The sequence below is a fragment of the Toxotes jaculatrix genome, chromosome 4 (genome assembly GCF_017976425.1).
Source record: "Toxotes jaculatrix isolate fToxJac2 chromosome 4, fToxJac2.pri, whole genome shotgun sequence".
Lineage (NCBI taxonomy): Eukaryota > Metazoa > Chordata > Actinopteri > Toxotidae > Toxotes > Toxotes jaculatrix.
Window position 1 is genome coordinate 9,313,976 of NC_054397.1, and position 18,430 is coordinate 9,332,405.

Consider the following 18,430-nt stretch of genomic DNA (forward strand, 5'->3'; position numbering starts at 1 on the left):
CAATAGCTGGCTCCTGGGTATTGGAGAAGAAGAAAAGATGCAAACTATGTTAATGAATGGTAATTAACCACCAGGGTTTGTCTCTCCTGGATCCCTGCTAAATTGGTCCCCGAGTTGCAGCTAGAGACAGTCCTGGCCTAATCCTTTATTATAAAAAGATAAAGGAAAACGACATCATTAGCATATATTCCAGAAGGGAGGGGGATTAAAAAGTGGAATTATTTCTTTTTAATTCCTGAACGGAGGATTCTTCACACCATTGTTAATTATACATAATAAAAAGAAAGGAGGAAAGTGGTAAAGAAGAAAACAAAAGCTAGGAGAGGTAAAGAAAGGAGTTAAAAAAGGGATGATTTGAAGGGAGGAGTGTGAGGTCTCTTGTGTAGGAAGCCAACTCAAGGACAGAGGAGACCAGGATCATGGTTTAATATTCAAAATGAATAACAAGAGAAGGAGGAAAAGGGAAAGAGATAAGAGGGGTTGGAGGTAGATATGTCAAGGATGGAGCCACTCCTCTAATACACCCCTGTGCTGTGCTGTTCTGTGCGTGTGCTCATGTGGACCCTTGTTAATGATGTCAACAGCAGGGGTCACTTGTTAGAAACAGGAACCATGCCAACAGTCAGCTGTCAATCATAAGAGAGGTGTGAGAACCCTGCTGTCCACCAGAACATCCTCAGTCACCATCACATACCGACTGACAGTCCTTTGAACTGCTGGAACGGGCAAAATGCAAGAGAGAGTTTAGGAAAGAAACCACGAAAGATCATGACATGACCATGAAATTCACAACAACAAACACAATCTTCCAAGAACAAAATATGGACCAAATTAAGAGAAATAAGTTTTTATTTAGAAATTAAGATGTGGTTTTTAAAAGAAAATGATTGATATTTAGCATAATTGCTTATTAAATGATCAACAGACCAAACACGGAGTAGAAGCTATAAGAATTTAGATCATTTTAAGAATTTTAAACAAAGTTAATTTACTTCAGAAATAAATACTGAGCTCCGATCACTGGGCAGGGTCTCTGAGAGCAGAGCAATCCGGTCTGATAAATGGATCTAACCTCTTACAGTGAATATTCTGCTCTGTGCTGCACTCTTGACTTTCTCAAAGTGTCGACTTGGCATTGCTAGGTCAAGTCCCTGCACCCTTAGGTCCTTGAGGTGCCAAATAAATTAGGGGGAGAGGTAAAAGAGAGTAAAAAAAAAAAAAAAAAAGTCTAACTTAAACATTAGCGTAAGCATTTGCCTTATCACCCCAGGTCTGTGTTGAGAGTGGGGGAGAGTGGCTGCACTGTAAATTAGCTTGGCGCTAAAGGGCCCGGTCTGATAGACATAGTGCATTGAGCGCTAACACAGATGTCGAGGGCTCATTTACAAAAGCCGGGCTGCTGTGTTGCGCCAGTGGCCCAGAGTGAGTCGACAGCGCTTTTCTCACAAATATTGGTTCTGCTGCCCCGGCTCAGCTTGGCTCAGCCCATCTCCCACTGAGTAGGAACTGGTGAGGGAGAGAAGAAGGGAGGGAGAAAAAGAAGAGGATGACAGTTTTCCCAGCCTCAGCCCAGGGAGTCAGGCTTTTTCGCTGACTGGTGTTGCGAGCGTGGCCAGCTCTTCTGTCAGCACTTTCCTCTCCTTCATCTTCACGCGCACAGCCTCCATTAGCTGGCCGGCAGAGGGGATCTGCAGGGGAAGGGAAGGATAGAAAAAGGGTGTGGGGGTGGTGGTAGAAAGGGGTTAGAGAAAATGAGGAAAACACACAAATACACCACTATTAAAAAAAAAAAAAAAAAACCCTCAGATTTTTGACACCTGGCAGCTTTACAGAGAGCCTATCTTCTGCTTTGTGAAACAAGAGAACCTCAAATGGGCCCTGAGGACTTGTGAAACTTTTGAGGGACCATTCATGTTGAGTGTTTTGACAAAGCAATTCACAAAACAGGCTGCACAGCAGTAGCTTCAACACTTTGTTTCACACTTCCATTCTCAATGAGTGATAATGTATGATTCTTGCATATTAAAAGAAAAGCTCATATTTTCTCCGAGTCTGTCTTAAAGCAGCACTGGCATGCCTATATGTACCTTAAAGAGATTCCTGTTGTTTGTCCCTTAGGTTCAGCTGAAGTTATTATGAGGCATAAGAAGTTTAAGTTACACTAGGTATCTATTCCTCCACTGAAGCTCACCAAAGAAACACCTTACACATAAACAGAACTCAGACTGCCTCATATAAGCTTCAGATAACCTTTATCATAATCAGAAACAGATCCAATGGCCAAGAATGTTCACACATACTTTGACTCCGGTTTCTAGTTGCCCTTCATGTACCTGCATACAGTTCCAAGAGCAAAGAGCAAATATAAGAATAAAACGTAGACAGTATTTTTGCACTGGAAAATTACTGTGGATTTTCTCCCTTGTCTTACATTGGAATTGTGTTGCAAAGGGATTGTTTCATAGCCCTTGTGGACAAGAGGAATGATTACAGCAACCAAAAACTGTACATACGGGTTGTGAGAAGCGTTTAAAGGCAAACCGGAAAAATGTGAACCTGTCCTTCTTGTACAGGAAAATGCCTCGTTTTGGCGGGGTTAAGCTTCTACACTTTCCCCAGAAGCTTAAGTTGATCACTTTTCAGCAGAGATGCCCTGAGGCATAATCAAAACAGTCTAGGCATCACTGGGGACGTTTATAGCATTGTTGTGTTTTTACTGAACTGTATCTGTGGTGGGAAGGTAAGACGATGAGAACTGATGTTCACATAATCATACAGGATGACAAAGGTTGAGTATGAAGGAATTTTCGACGTGTTTTCTTAATTTTTGTCGTGCAAATGCTGGTGAAAGGTGAAAACAAAGAGGTGGGCAGGTCTTTCTCCAGACTTCAGGCTAATTTTGTTTTTCCTCTGAATCGACACAAGGATTTTATGGTCATTAGGCCGTCTGATCAAAGGCAGGCATTCATACTGTATCACCCATAAATATTCACTTCAAGTTATGTGCCTCTTACAGGCGCCTTTTTTGAGCGAGGGAAACAAATTAATTCCCTGAGCAATTTCCCGAGTCACATGGCCTGACATGAGAAGTGGACTGGCCAAGTTGAAAACAGCGACTTCAATATCATAAAATGTCTCACTTTTTAATCTCTTAAAAGAGAATGTGAAAACATAAACCATTGAACTATGCAGAGAAACAAGCTGAGGCTTGTGTATGCTAAGTCTGAAGTGATGTAACAAACTTCACTGTATAAAATCTCCAGGAGGGAATACAAGGTATCGTGTTGCTTTGAAGTGATTAACACAAACTCACAACACATATTGGAATTAGGTCTGCAGCTGACATGTTTTAAGGACACAGAAAAGCACTGTGATGTGATTTGAAACCGTCATCTTATCAATTTCCAATACATCTGCAGAGTGAGAGCCTCAGAAACTGCACACACAGTCCCCCTGCCCCTTGACACTTCTCTCTTCTTCATTAAATGTAACAGGAGCTAGGAACACAAGGCGCTGTATGCTGGGAAGTGTGTGCACACTTGAGCATGTGTTGTACAGTGGGGAGTCAGTTCCAGCAGCACTGGATGCATCAAACACACAGCACTATTCCTCAGAGAACCACTACACTGAAGTAACTGCTGAGATATCTCCCTCTGCCTCTGTCCTCCTGAGAAAACTCACTCTTTCTGTCTCACATACACACTCACAGAGGCATACAGGCACACACACAGACAGACACACACACACACACACAAACAATTTCCTGATCAGCTAATTGCACTTAGAGCCACTAACTATGCAAACAACCCCCACTAAAATAGAGACACAGCCACAACACAAAGCTCTATGGGACAGTAAAGTGGGAGACTGGATCATTAAAAGTACAGATATGGGAATATATGTGTAAACAACACTAACAGGTAAACATGATCTAGATAAACCCGAGTGTGATTTAAGCCTAAAACATGTTAAAACTATGAAAGAAACCCAATCTACTTTCAGTTTCTACAGTTTTTACATTTTTGGGGCATTTTTAAGTCTTTTTCACAGACAGTGAAGAGATTGACAGGAAATGAGAGAAAGAGAGATGCAACCAAAGTGCCTAGCCAGACTCAAATAGCATTTGTTGGAGTTGAAGGTCTGCGTCTTAACCCTTAAACGTGGAGTCCCCCTCTAATTTCGTTCAAGACAAACCGAAAGCACAAGAACTGCGTAGCACGACAGCATCAATATCTTTATAATGTTTCGTTAAAGTTGCTATATGAACTTTTGAATCTCTTGTTTGATAAATGATTCTATTACATTAAAATAAAATAAAATAAAATAAAATACCTTTTGTTCTGATTGGTCTCCCTACGGTTTGTGACTCACATCGGCGGATTATTGCACATGAAAACACATGCATTCAGGGTCAGGCTCGCAAACAGGACAAGCAGGACTATCATTTCCTTTCATCTAACTGCCACATCTAACTGCTGAGGACCGATACCCTGCAGGGTGGTTGGAGGTAAGCTGTGATGCAGCTGCTCTGCTGGATCCCCTGGGCTGCTTAAGGCAGTGTTGGGAACTGCCAGTAATGTTATGCTACAGTTGATTTAGCTGGGCCCCTGTCCCCTTTGGCAGACCTCGCCAGGACCAGCGCTAAGTAACACAACCACTATTTTGCAAGAGGTCCTGTCCCCTTTGGCAACACTGAAATAGCTACTGTAGCATTAAGCCATGCTAACTCACATCCATTACTATTCAACAGGCCCTGCAGAGCAGACCTTTTGTCTAGGTATGATTTCATGAACGTGTTTCAGAAGTGAACTGACGTGTAAAGCCACTGACACTGACAAGTGTGTGTGTGTGTATATATGTGTGTGAGTGTGTATGAGAAGACAAGGACAGGGGCTGCAAGCAAAAGGTGTTTTTATGAGCCAATTAAATGACATTGCTATTCTATAGCCTGGGGCACACCTCAAGGCAAGGAGCAGCTCAAAGTTGCAGCACTCCAGTGACCATTGTCTGGTAGTGGCATTACACACACCAACTTTTTTTTTCTTAAAAGATCGATCATTCCAGCTCTTTTGTCTTCTCCCTTGGAACGGGTTAGCGCAATTATTTCCAAGGGCCGAGTTTGTGAGTAGTTGTAGAGATTGTGTCAAGCTGCTGGATATCTAAATGAGTAACAATGAGAAAGGAGGGGGATTCAGAGAGCCTGAAAGAGATTTAAGGGTGTACATCATTCAGATTTTTTGCACGCGCTCAGAGCAAATAACAACTGAGTGTTTTTTCTCAGTTTTTCACTAGTTCACTACCTTATCACCTCACAATATAATTGTAAAAGCAATTTCTAATTAGGCAGGTGCTGCTGCTGAATTCAACAGCAATATTCTACTACAGAAGCGACTTTTGGGTCCTTCAAAAGTCCTACAGGAGTGTGCACCTATAATAACCTTGTAATGTATAAACAGTTTGTAGACTTGAACGGTAAGAAACAAAGATGTACACGACCACTTAATTTAAAAATAACTTTAAAATAGAATGGTGTCATATTTGACTGGAATGACAAGAGTTTTTTCAGAGTGGTGAAGGATTCCTGTTATAAATCTTTGTCCCTGGCTGGTGAGCTGTCTCCAATCTAGGCCACTATTCAAGGTAAGGGAGAGGTAGTTACAGTAGTTTATCACAGAAGGGGAAAAAACAGCTCTTTGATCTTTGATCTTCTCACTTTTGTTTGAAAATCAAATTTATAATGCGGGGGAATAACAACAACAACAACAACATGATAAATAGATAAAAAAAAAAAAAAAGCCCAAACACAAAGGCACCATACTAAAAAGTCTTGCATTTGATTATCTCCGATAATGAATATGTCACATTTGCAAAAAGGGGCTCAGGTAAGAAAACCACTAAAGCACCGACAAGCCTATTCTCTCCCTCTCCTTCGTAATTACCTACCCCTGCAGCGGAACAGATCCCTCTCTTTTCTCCCCTTTAGGCCACTAGAGACTGATATGAAAGGGAATTGGACACTTGGGGCCACAAATACTGTAATTAAAAATCTCTCCTTTTCTTGATAAGTTGTTTGGAAACATCATTTCAGTGCGCAACATGCATTTGTTAGGGATCTGACCTAAATACACCCTAGATTAAACACAGGAAAGCACCGGGTCTTTGTTTCAGGTTCCTACTCATTAGGTGTGAAAATGAGGTGATTCAGGCACGATTGAGGTATAAATATAGAAAGGTGATATCCATACAAAGGAGATGCAACCTTTAGGTAGAATTCAGCAATAAAGAACACACCCGTAACAGTGTGGCTCACTGGATGAGCTAATGTACTGGGAAGCAGTGACAATCAAAAGTGGCTGTGCCTACAGCACATTGTCACATATAAAACAATACAGTGCTTAAAAAATGCATTTCAATGTCTGTTCAGTGACATAAGGGAATGCAACACATCTAGCTATTTATTCAGAGAGGAAATGTCCACTTTCATCATTAACTTTCTTTCTGTGATAACTTCAAGTGCCCATTGTACCCCAAAGGACAGATTAACAGTAACCTTAAAGCTTCAAAACCATACCTCAAGAACAATAATATTATTCACCTGGCCTATTCAAACCATTCTAACCTCCTGAAATGTGCTGTTTGCAATACTGTAGTTTGCCAGGTTAAGGAATGACCCCAACCTTTTAACTGCAAAGGAAAAGTGCCAGCAAACCATGTCTGCTGTTTCTATTCATGTGTAATGGAAGTTGAACATACCAAATAGCAACTTTAACATCAGTCTCCTCCAGGGAACCCCACTCCTAGTCCTCGCCACTGTTCCAGTGACATATTTACAGTACAAAGGCTCAGCTCGAGTCCCCTCCACGCACATACAAACACTTACAGAGACAAAAAAAGAGTGGCTGATTTAATTAGCTCAATCATTAAATGAGGCTTAATTAGAGTCACTTTCCTTCAGAGAGAAGTGTGGGACTCAGAGCTGTTCCTTGTCATTACAGAGGCATAATGAGCCACACAACACAACGCACTACCCCTCACCCTCAAAGCATCGACAACAATGGAAAACTTTCTCAATACATTAGCGCTGTGATGCAGGGAGCATGGAGCCTTTGATATGTTTAATACTGCGGGTTAATGATGTAATGCTCTATGAAGTACCAATATGGTGATAAGCTTTGAGAAGAAGTGACATAAGTAAGTCTGTTATTTAACATCATATAAATTATACCCTTTACTGTTGTAACAGTGAGCTACAGCAACCTCTTCCCAAAGTTCAATAAGGGTGTGAAATTACAAAAATCATTTCAGCCCTGTAATCCATCCATAAACATCTTTGTTGTTTTATAACAGGCCCAGTCCAGATTGGTCCAGCCTGCCTCTACTACTGTCTTTATGTAATGTTCACCTGCTTGTTATAGTTTGGAGGCTGATAAGAAGTGATGCTTGTACGTCTCCCCTGGGTGTGATTGTGAGGTAAATATTAGCAGGCCCTCAGCGTCACCCCATACCAGTAAACCAAACCACTGTCCTCTCATAAAGAAATCAACAAAGTCAATGACTTTTTAAATGTTATTATGCTGTCATGAGGCTTGAGATGGGTATGTGTGTGTACAAAATGAGTCTGAAAAATGATCTGGAGGGAATGTGTGTGTTTGCGTGCATGTGCACACGCTTGCATGCACATGCTCCTCCTGTTCATTATTGGCCAGCAGCAGAAGCCAGTCATTTCCCTGTCTTCATAAAGACTTGGCCCATTAAATTCTACCTCCAGTCAATAATTAGGACTCCACAAATAAACCAAAGGCAATTAAATCAATGCTTCCCCGGGTCGGTGCCTGGACCCCACGGCCCATATGGACACTCCATCTTCACTGCTGGCCTTATTCATGGTGGGTTGCTGTGGAGCCATACAGTGCACCCCCTGGCCTGCTCATGATTATTAGAGAGCACCGTCCCTCGATCCTGGCTATGGAGCGCTGCTTATGGTGGCTCTCTACTGAGAGGCATAGGGTTTGATTTCATTAACTCACCAGTGGAGGTGAGAGACGAGGAAATAAATGCAATGTTTCATTTGGTTTTGAGTGGACATGTGGGGCAGCAGGGAGGGGGCTTCAGAAATCTATGCCACTTCGTTGGCATGAAGGGAGCAGTAACTCAACACACACAGTCACATTTCTCCACAATGCACTGCTTGCCATTGCGTTGCGGATGTCTCTCTTTCTTGTTATGTTGACATGTGGCAGTGCATGACAGTGATGGCGAACAACGGCCCACACGCAGAGACACAGATACACACATACCACTCTTCTGGTCGTTCACATATGCACACACACACATGCTGAGACACAACACAGAGTGAGTGATGGGTTTGATATTGACAGGGCCACTGAGATAATAAAGTGCTGTCCCACTGGCAGCTCCATTAGGCACTGACAGTGACAAGATGAGGCTGTCGTGAGTGTGCACATACACACAAATATGTACACATACCCACACACACACACACGCAGATGGACACATCCTCTTCCTCTTTCAGTGACAGCCAGCCAGTTAAGGACATGGATCTCTCTCTCATCTTTCCTTTCACTGGGTCTATTTCTGTCTCTGTGTCTTTTTATCCAAAGAAGTGTGTGTGAGTGCAGCTCGAGGGTAGGATCATATCACTATTAGGGGAGTATGTTATTAGTGTCACAGACAGGGTGACAAGCCAGGCCATTCCACTTCACAGATGTTCTGCTTGGTGAGCCTTTCATAAACTATGACAGAGAGTAGAGAAACCAAGAGGCACAGTATGAGAGTTCATGAAGTGTATTCCCACACTGAGAAATAACTAGCTTCTCAGCATCAACAGACATGTGTGGTACAGGCACATTATCATAGCTGCCTTAAAAATGTCAAATTAGCAGATCTACCTAAACTGACCAGCATTCAGGTGCTAAAAGCGTCTTCGTCGGGCCTTTCTCTTGTGTCTTGGCATGTGACAAATAACAGCTGCCCTTCGGAAAAAAGCCAGAAATACTAAAGAGACAGGAGGAGACAGAGCCTGGTGTCCCCTTGATCCGACAGTATGGTTTAAAAAACCCAGACAGCGAGAGGAAACCATGAGATAAGAGAGGAGAAGAAAAAATTATAAATAAATAAATAAACAAACAAAAAAACAGTACAAGATGGACTTGAAAGGGGATAGAAAAAGTCTGTTTCAGTGAGGGGGGATGACTGCGGTGGTCCCAGCGGTCCCCACAGGGACCTGGGGGCGAGTCTCAGCCTTGTCATACTCCGCTCTTCTCCTCCTCCACTCCCCACACCAGCTTCAGCACTCCCCCCCTCCACCACCCCTGTTCTGCCCACGGAAAACGTCGATAGCAGGCTGCTGGTGCCGAGGTCTCTGGTGGACACTAGCTCATTCTCCCGGCATCGACAGGCCCACCAAATCAATATTTAGTTCCCCACTAACAAGCTGCCTCGGGGTCTGAGCCAGAGAGAGAGAGAGAGAGAGAGAGAGAGAGAGAGAGAGAGAGAGAGAGAGAGAGAGAGAGAGAGAGAGGCAGAGAGAGAGAGAGTGGAATGCGGGACAGAGGAGGATGGCAGAGAGAGACAGAGAACAGGGACTGAGAGCTGTCCAGCTAGAAGGGAAAAACATGGATTCAGTAGAGTGTTGTGTGTGTGTGTTAGTGTGGGAGGGGGAGAGGAAGGTGGAAAGGTCAGAAGAAGATCTGGGGAACAAGAGAACAGTGTCTGGTGTGTGTCGTGGTGCGGAGGCGACGCATGAGTGCCTGCGGCAGCCGCTGACAAGAACACAGACAAGACACACATACACACACTCGACACTCTCAATCATACACATATCACAGCAAGCAGACGTTGACAGCACTCGAGTAAAGCTCCAGCAGAGCACTCACAGATGAGTGGCTGTGCACACAAAGACTCACACAGACACACACACACACAGTGAGGATGTAGTTGCTTTTCTTTGTTATATCTTTTGCATCATTGTTTCAGAGCCTGGAGCAGGACACAATTGGGTGGGAAACTAAAATTCATCCGCCATTTACTGAATTTGTATGAAACCGGTATCCAGTTCTTTCTACAATGAATACTGACAAAGCTGCATATCTGCAATGTTTGGCTAAAATATTTGGTATGACAGTTAAAAAAATCTAAAAGCCATTAGCATTTTAATTATTCGTTCTTAGATACACAGAGAAACACCATTATTTAATTGTAAAACGGGAATTGAACCTTACATATCACAAAACGTGTCTTTTTAAGGTGTTTCTCTATAAAGCATAAAAAACTATATAGCAATATTAAGCAATTAACAAATTAGCATAATGTTTATTAATAAGTAAATGTGAACATCTTGCTGTTTGTAAAAAACAAACACTGAATTCAACAAAAATAAATATAATGTATAATTTTCTTTGTGATGAAAAAAGTCAAGTGGTGTTTTTAGAGTAAAAACTAGTAATGCAATGCAGATTACAATGCTATTTGTATTTAAAACCAATGCGATTTTTTTTGAGAATTACTTGATTTAGAGAGAGTACCACTCTCCTCCATTTCCATCTATTTTTGTTTTGATCAACTTTAAAAAGAAGAAAAAAAAAAAAGCTAATATTCTGTAAGCTTCTGACAATCCAGAAAGCATTTGTTCCACTTCTACATCTAACCGAAACTAAGAGCTAAACTAGGCTGATAAATTATTTTACTATGACGAGAGGTTACTAGCAGTTTGCGCTTGCATGAGTAATGTTATTGCAGACGGGTGAGCCTTACCGTTTGCTGGAGGATGTGGTTTAACTGGTCCAGCCACTCCTGGTCTCGTGGACTATCTGAACGAGCCTCTGTTCCCTGCAAACATAACAGCGAATATGTACATGTATTTCATTGACAGGTTGTAGACTGAAAAATACACAGTGATGACATTATGCCGATGTTTCCGGAGAACACTTATGCCACCTATAACTTCAGTTTTTTGTATGTGGGTGAATTGTGTAAAAAAAAATCAAGCCAGTCGGACTCAAGGTGTGCTTGATTCTTGTTGGTGTTTCTAGAGAGAACCCACCACTGTATCTTAACACTGGCCTATGTGTGTTTCCTGCTTGAGGGCAGAATTGTAGCATCACACCAGCCAGGACCTTGAAGAAGCTCTCTGGAGAGTTAGTGGCAGGGCACGCCAGTATACGTTTGCATGCTACTCATGTATAAAGACCTAACAGAATGGTAGCCTTGTTACTGCTAATGAACAGGGTGAAGAGCGACTGCATGGCCATGTACACCTCAGCACTAATGTGCTACCTCTTCATTTCGAACCCCAGGTGTTGCTGCTCAAAATGATGTGACGAGCCTTACACTGCCTCACAGGGACACGGGGAGGGCAGGGGCAATGTGTGTGGGGGAGTGTGTTTGTGTGTGTGCAGCTGAATTTAAAAGTCTGGACTTGCAGACTGGAGGACCTAACGGACACAATCCTGTGAAGTCTGGAGTGGCAGATCTACATGGCGGCTCATGCAGACTTTAGTTGAACTTTGATCAAGTCCGTTTCAGGTGCTGACTTTACTAGACAGTGCTTTGAAAATTACACAATATCCTTTGCAATATGGATGTGAGTCAGACAAACAAATGTTGGTTTTCAGATTACTAAGGAAAAATCTGACCAATTATGCTTTTGAGAATCCTTCTCTGAGGAAAAATATTAGCAATGTTAATGCTTAGGAAGGTCATGGGAAGTCTTACCTTACATATCAAACATCATATTATCAATCTGAACTTGTGCAGTTTTTTTGTACAGCAGCTCACTGCACACGTTCCATAAATTCCCAATGTGAATAAAATTCAGTACCATAAAAGAAAATTGAAAATACATCTCTGTATATGGTTTCACTAATTTATTTGTGTGGTTAACTCCTGTCGGCCCTGTTTTTTAATCATATGGTCACAATAATAACGGCTTTTTACATTTGTACTTTAACAAAGGAGTGTGCTTTGATTTTTGGGAAGAATCCATTCTCTTTCTTCTGAATTCAAAATTCTGAACCATTCACAAAAACATATAGTAAGGAGGCTGGGGGGGTTAGGATTTTGGCACTGGACATATCCCTATCAATGAGTAAGGTCTCAAGTTCCATCTCGTTGCACATTTTATCCCCTTGCAGCCCAGCATTCTTGTAACCTTGACCTGATGACAGCGAGCATTTCAGACACAAATGACACAAAATGTACGTGTCACAGAATGTATGACCAAAGACTGCAAGGGCTCTAGGTCTAGAGGACTGACATTTGGATTAAATATGTGTGTCACCTTGACTGTTCCAGCTTCCTGGAACCCTCTATGTGTGATCCTGGTGGCAGCACCTAATTTCAGTGTATGCCTAATTAGTGACTGGTGCTTACGGTACCTGAGAAGTAGATGGAGAGCAAGGGGGAGGGAGGAGGGAGTGCGTGGTTGTATTAGTGAGAGAGAGAGAGAAAGAGGGTGAGAGAAGAGAGCCTTCTTGTGACTGCTGTCTTCAAGCCTCCCACAAGGGTGAACAACAAAGAGTATGTGCATGAGAGTCAGTGTGCTTGTCCACCCTTGGTAGATATATAACAAAGCACTGACCCTCCATCTAACATTAGGTGCAAAACAAACTGGCCTGGCAATTATAGCCTTATTACATCTGGATCATTAACTCCACAACATGTTGCCCATGAGCCTGAAGCTGCTCTGCCCTCTCTGGTCCTCAGTTGCACACTATGGAATGGATAGAGGCAAATAACAATGTGCTGCGTGATACATATGCGGAGTAGGTATGTTCGAGCACATCTGCACGCCTTCTTTGCATCTACATGTATGTACATACAGCACATTGATTTTGTGTGTTTTTGTATGTTAGTGTGTGAGGAGGCAGCTGCAAGTTTCAGTATGATTTTTAAAAGGCTTGAAAATCAATTAATAAATTAAAAATACAAAAAACAAACACCATTTTCTTTTTCTTTTTTTCTTCGCAGGAACAAATCAACAAACCAAGACTAATGCTCTGGAGGAAAAAAAATATGTAGCCTTTGGAAGAGATGTGGGTAATTACATCAAGGTCACCTGTTCCCAAAATCCCCCTAAAATATAACCACAACCAGGAATAATTCATTTAAACATTTTTGTATGCCAAAAATTCAAAAATGCATTGATTTCCAAACCGAGTACCAGTGCCCTACAATGCTGAAAACTTTTGCAAATATTGTTGACAAGAGAAATCTGCCAAACTAAAGAAAAGTAGCTATGTTGGCAATGGAGTATTCTCATTTAAAAGTAAAACTGAAAAGTAAAAGCAATCCCAGTGAGCCCTGTGCTCTCATTCAGCACACTGGTATCGCACAACCAAGTGAATAAATGAATACACTTGCTATGTGTTGGACTTCTTTCAGACTACGAGGACATCCTGATAACCTCATGTCATATCCTCAAGTCCAAAGAAGGAAAAAATCTCAAGACACATCACAGTTCTGAAACAAGTATCCTGAAACTTCAGGCCTGTAACAAAATTTTAAATAATTTTCAACACAGTGTTGGCAAACAACAATGTGTGACAAACCATCCTCAGTTTAGATTAAGGATAGCTGTAGGGATAGATTAGACACAAACTACCATTCGGCTCTTTTAATGTGCCGGAGGAGATTCAATTGGTGCAGATGTGAAATAGCTGTGTTCCTCCATTGACAGCTACGTAAAAACACATTCACATACAGACACAAACCATTTCTTCCTGGGATCTATTACTGACGCTCAGTAACACGCACACTCACATAATCGTTTAACCTTACTCTGTGACACAACATTTACAGCTTTTTGGTGGGTCTGTGCATTCTTAACAATGTTGTGATCTCTGAATTAACAAAACAGGAAAAACACACTCACCATGTTAAGGCACCAAGCAGCCTGCCATTAACCACCATTAATAGGACAGGGAAAACAAGTGGTGAGGGGAAGAGAATGGTTTTACCCACAGAGGTTTCAGCTCTGATGAGAGGGACTTTTTGTCAAGTGAGAAACTGTTCCCTGTCATCTCCTGGGTGGAGCTGGGCTGCAAAGGGCTAAAATTGGTTTCAAGTGTGAGTAAGTGCCTGGTGCGCCGTCTCTCATCTTGTGATAAATGGGAGGAAGTCCCCAGGGATGGGATGTTGATTGTAACACAGAGTTGCTAATTGATGACACGGCTGTGGGAAGATCTATGGTAGAGAATGGACCCATCAAGTTGGAAAAGAGTGTGAAAGTCAGACTTTCACAAGCAGATAACAGTCAATAGTAAGAATTTTCAGTTCAATGACTGCTTTCACCAGTAAGAAAAGAGTTGTACTTACTCAGCTTGTGCCATATTAAATCTTATATCAAGCTGACAGGTGCTGTAGGTGTTGACAGGTTTTTGATCTTGTTGAGAGCAAGAACACCGGCTTTAAACATGAAGCCACATCCTTCTCTGTTGCATTGTAACTTCCCAACTTATTAGGGACATGCCTTGGTGTGCGGTTCACCTTTACAAAACATTACTTGGTGTTCAGCCTTGCTTACTTGCCCATATCTATCTACCCATCAATAAGGGAAGGTCAGACAGAAGCAGAGATTTTCAGCAAGGCTAAATACCACTAGATGCAGGTGAAATGAACTAAGAACAGAGGGCTTCTGTTTCTCCTTATTTCCTCCCATCTCTACCAATGCTAATCTACAGTATCTGTTCCCAGAGGTTAGGCCAAAGTTATGGTAGCTCCTTGCCACTCATTTAGTCTCAATTGACAAAGAAGATACCCAATGCTACAAATCAATACTGATGATATAATGTCTTTCCATGTCCTCTGGTACAATCACTAAGCTAAACCCCCTGCAAACTTTTAGGATGTTTCACAATTTTACAGAAAATCTATTATAGGTATGTTGAGTGCTGTGGGCATAATCTAGACTTGTTACAGATCCTCAAGTTAGCATTTGTATAAAATTTTGACTGACTGTTCCTCGGCCTTACCTGATCAGTGTCCATTATGTCTGCGAGATCGTTCTCTGACATATTGAGGATGGAGGCAGCGATGGACTTGGCTTTGATCATAGACTTGGCTGAGAGGCCACCCTTTACTGCAACAGCGCTGGCCTGCCTCAACCTCCTCCTCTTCATCAACTGCTGCTTGACCTCTTGAACGTCTAAAAGTATTTCACTGGCCAGGGCCTGAAGGGGGAGGAGAAGAAGGAATAAAAAAAAGAAGAGGATGATGAAATGGATATAGAAAAACAAGAGGGATAGCTCTGCCTGACAGATGAATAAATGAAATTGATCAAGCATGCGCCAGAGAGGCCTAGTACATTATGGAGGAATATTGAGTTTGACACACTCAGATTCTCTTCGGTTTCGCCTCACGCTCCCTTGTAGGAATATGGACCTGAGGGTTTGTTGCCCTGTCGATTGAAAGCTGAGGGAACACAGCTTTGATATCAAACACACCCCAAGTTTTGCTAAAATCTCCACAGACAGAGAATCATGCATCAGAGGGCGAAAGACAGAGAGCTACTGAAAATACAGCCATTCATTTATTTATTTGCTTTCTGAATGTCTCACAGTACAACAGGGCAGCATAACACTGTTAATAATTAAGCTATGAGGGGCTGTTTCAAATGGTGCCCGAGTGAATGGCAAGTGAGACGAGGAAGGCCTGGGATGGCACAGTTGTCGGGCACTAAATGGGAGTTTGCTCTAAATACAGAGAGACAATTAAATGTTAAAACTGCCACTGTACACAAGAAAGTCAATAAAGTAAACTCCCCTTTGCTTCATTTTGAGCTTATTGATCGAGGCAATAATCTTCTGTATCATTCCCTTGTAAGCCTGCTGAAAAGCTGACCTTGGAATAGATGGTCAGAGGAGGGAAAACTGGAGACAGGAGAACTTGCCGTACACAAAAACAAAAAAAAAAGTACAACTTGCTCTTGGACAGTGCATAATATAACCATGCAAGCAAGAAGTACAATGTGTACACACACATACACAAACGTACAAACATACGAAAACACTCAAGTGGATTACAGTAACAAGGGTAATCACACATGAATGATGTTGAATAGCAACAAACATCTCCACTCCTCTTTTAATTTCACACAGGTGGAGCAGGTGCAGTTTAGAAAACCAGTGGTGCTTCTCACAGGAGAGTGCTGAGTGAATAGTTGGAGGCTGCAGCTGACAGTATGTGGATTGTTGCAGTTTGTCTATTAGTAACTAATATACACAAACATACAAATGTATACATACAGAGCTCAAACATTCAGAAATTCAAATGGAACATTGGATTTATGAAAATCAACAGGATCACATTATATAAAGCCAATACAGATTCAAATAATACTAATAAAATACTGAAAAAGTAAAGCAATGGTGTATATAAAATGACTCATGGGAGATTGCGCTCAATAAAACAAGAAAAGTGTGAATTGTGTTCTAAAATTCTCAGTCATCCTGGTCAGCAGGTCATGTTGGCTTTGACTTACTCCTTCTTGGTGATGAGAATTTGACCAGTTTAATTAAATTATATTTCAAACTGCTAGCACTGCAGAACCATTTTCACAAGTGGCCTTCAAATTCAATGTGTAAAACCGCACAAATAGCACTGATTAAAACCGACGAGCATTAATCATAACCCTCGTCCATTTACTGATAAAGGAAAGCAGCTTTAGCTCTTTTTGGTGATCTGAGAACTGTGTTTACCCTTAAGGAATACACAGCTCATTAACTAACAGTCGGAGATCCTATTCTTTTATTTACAGCCTAATAGATATTCACTGTCACTAGTCAAGGGTTACATTCAATTGACCTAAACCCTGCATGTGGAATAATCCAGAAAGAGATTAAGGGGTGAATTTATCACTCATTCTCAGCCCTGGGAGAGACAAAATGAGGGACGGGGGGTATGTAACCATTCACATACACACACACTATTCAGTTGCATACATGGAAGGTGTTGCTCATGTGGATGTGTCTGTGTGTGTTTGTTAAGAGCTCTTAGCCTGGCTAGTACCACAATCACTACAGCCAGAGGGCCAATTTAGACAGGACGAGGATTAGGGCATGTAGATGGGGATCAAATGAGCAGCTAAAAGACATCCTCGCTAATAACTAGCTACCTCTGAACCTCTTCACACACATGAGGACACAGAGGGCCATTCAAATACATAAAGAGCAGAACGGGAAGAAAAAATGCTTTAATTTTGTTAGATTATGCAGGCACTGAGGTAAAAAAAATAGTTCATTTACCCAACAAACCTGAGTCACATGGCTAATTATGGAAGCACCTTTCACAGGTCTATGAAAAGTATAAGGTAATCACACATAAAAATGTTTGTTACATCATTGTTGTGAGATACTGCATGTCCAAGACCCACTATTAAAAACACTATTTATTTTAATACTTATTCAGAGAAAAGATATTCCACAATCTGTGCACAATCTTGTACTTTTCAGCAGGGATGACAAGCCAAAATATTCTGTCTAAGAAAACTACCTCCAGTATGTGTGTGTGTCTGTGTGTGAATATGTGTGTTGTGGAGTAGTCACTACATGCAGGGCCACTGTTTAGCAGTTCAACAGCAGTGCTTACAGCCTGGGGCGTGTGCAGGGGCCAAAAGGGTTTGCTGGCACACAATAAAAAAAAAATCTCCACGCACAAATACACACAGACACACACAGCACATACAAGCACAAAGAACAACAAAAAAAACAAGCTCATAAAGACACACACAGACACATCTATACACACACATGCGCAGCCCTCCGGTCCTGATCAATACATGACAAGAGTAAATCTCCTCCGGACGTCAGGCAGTCCAATCAAAGGGCTTGGTGTTCTTATAGGGGATCACAGGAGCCAGGGGGAGACAAACAATGATGTGAATCCTCAACAACAACACAATGGCCCCACCAGCCTAGGGTTATGGGAATGGAAGAGAGGAGTAATACGTGCGTGAACTGTATTTTTATGCATGTGTGTGTGTGTGTTTTCACATGTAATGCAGCTTCTGTTTTTGGTTATGTGAAGATCTGCATGCGTGTGTCTTGATTGCAATATGGATGCTTGTGTATGTGTATGCAAAAAATTTGCAAAAACGACAGCTAATGGCTTAGTTGTGTGAAAGAATCTGGAAGAGTCTGGAAAAGGAAGTGGATGATAAAACACATCATCTACCTTCAATTCTTTGCCATAAAGGGAAAAGAATTGTTTCAGTAAGTTCTAATATTTCTGGCTTGTGAAGACAAAACAAGGGAAAATAGCCACTAAACCACGTCCATAATCTGCCGCTTGATTTATATGTGTGTGCAAATATACTGCGACCGCTATCTATCTCTGCCAAGCCCATTCCTGCTTTGACAGACAGGCGTCAGCTGAACAGAGTTGATGGACAGTCTTTATCAGTCTCTGCCAGATA

The 18,430-nt window shown here is 41.8% G+C and overlaps 1 protein-coding gene across 1 annotated transcript in view; it reads right to left on the reverse strand.

Moving 5' to 3' along the window:
* Positions 1 to 837: 837 nt before the first annotated feature.
* Positions 838 to 18,430, reverse strand: part of cntln (centlein, centrosomal protein) — a 78,604-nt gene continuing 61,011 nt past the window's right edge. The window contains exons 25-27 of the mRNA XM_041035155.1: positions 14,991 to 15,188; positions 10,774 to 10,848; positions 838 to 1,688 (exon numbers count right to left, since the gene is read on the reverse strand). Of these exons, the coding sequence (XP_040891089.1) occupies positions 1,578 to 1,688; positions 10,774 to 10,848; positions 14,991 to 15,188 (384 nt within the window). The 3' untranslated portion in view covers positions 838 to 1,577. The remainder of the gene's footprint in view (positions 1,689 to 10,773; positions 10,849 to 14,990; positions 15,189 to 18,430) is intronic.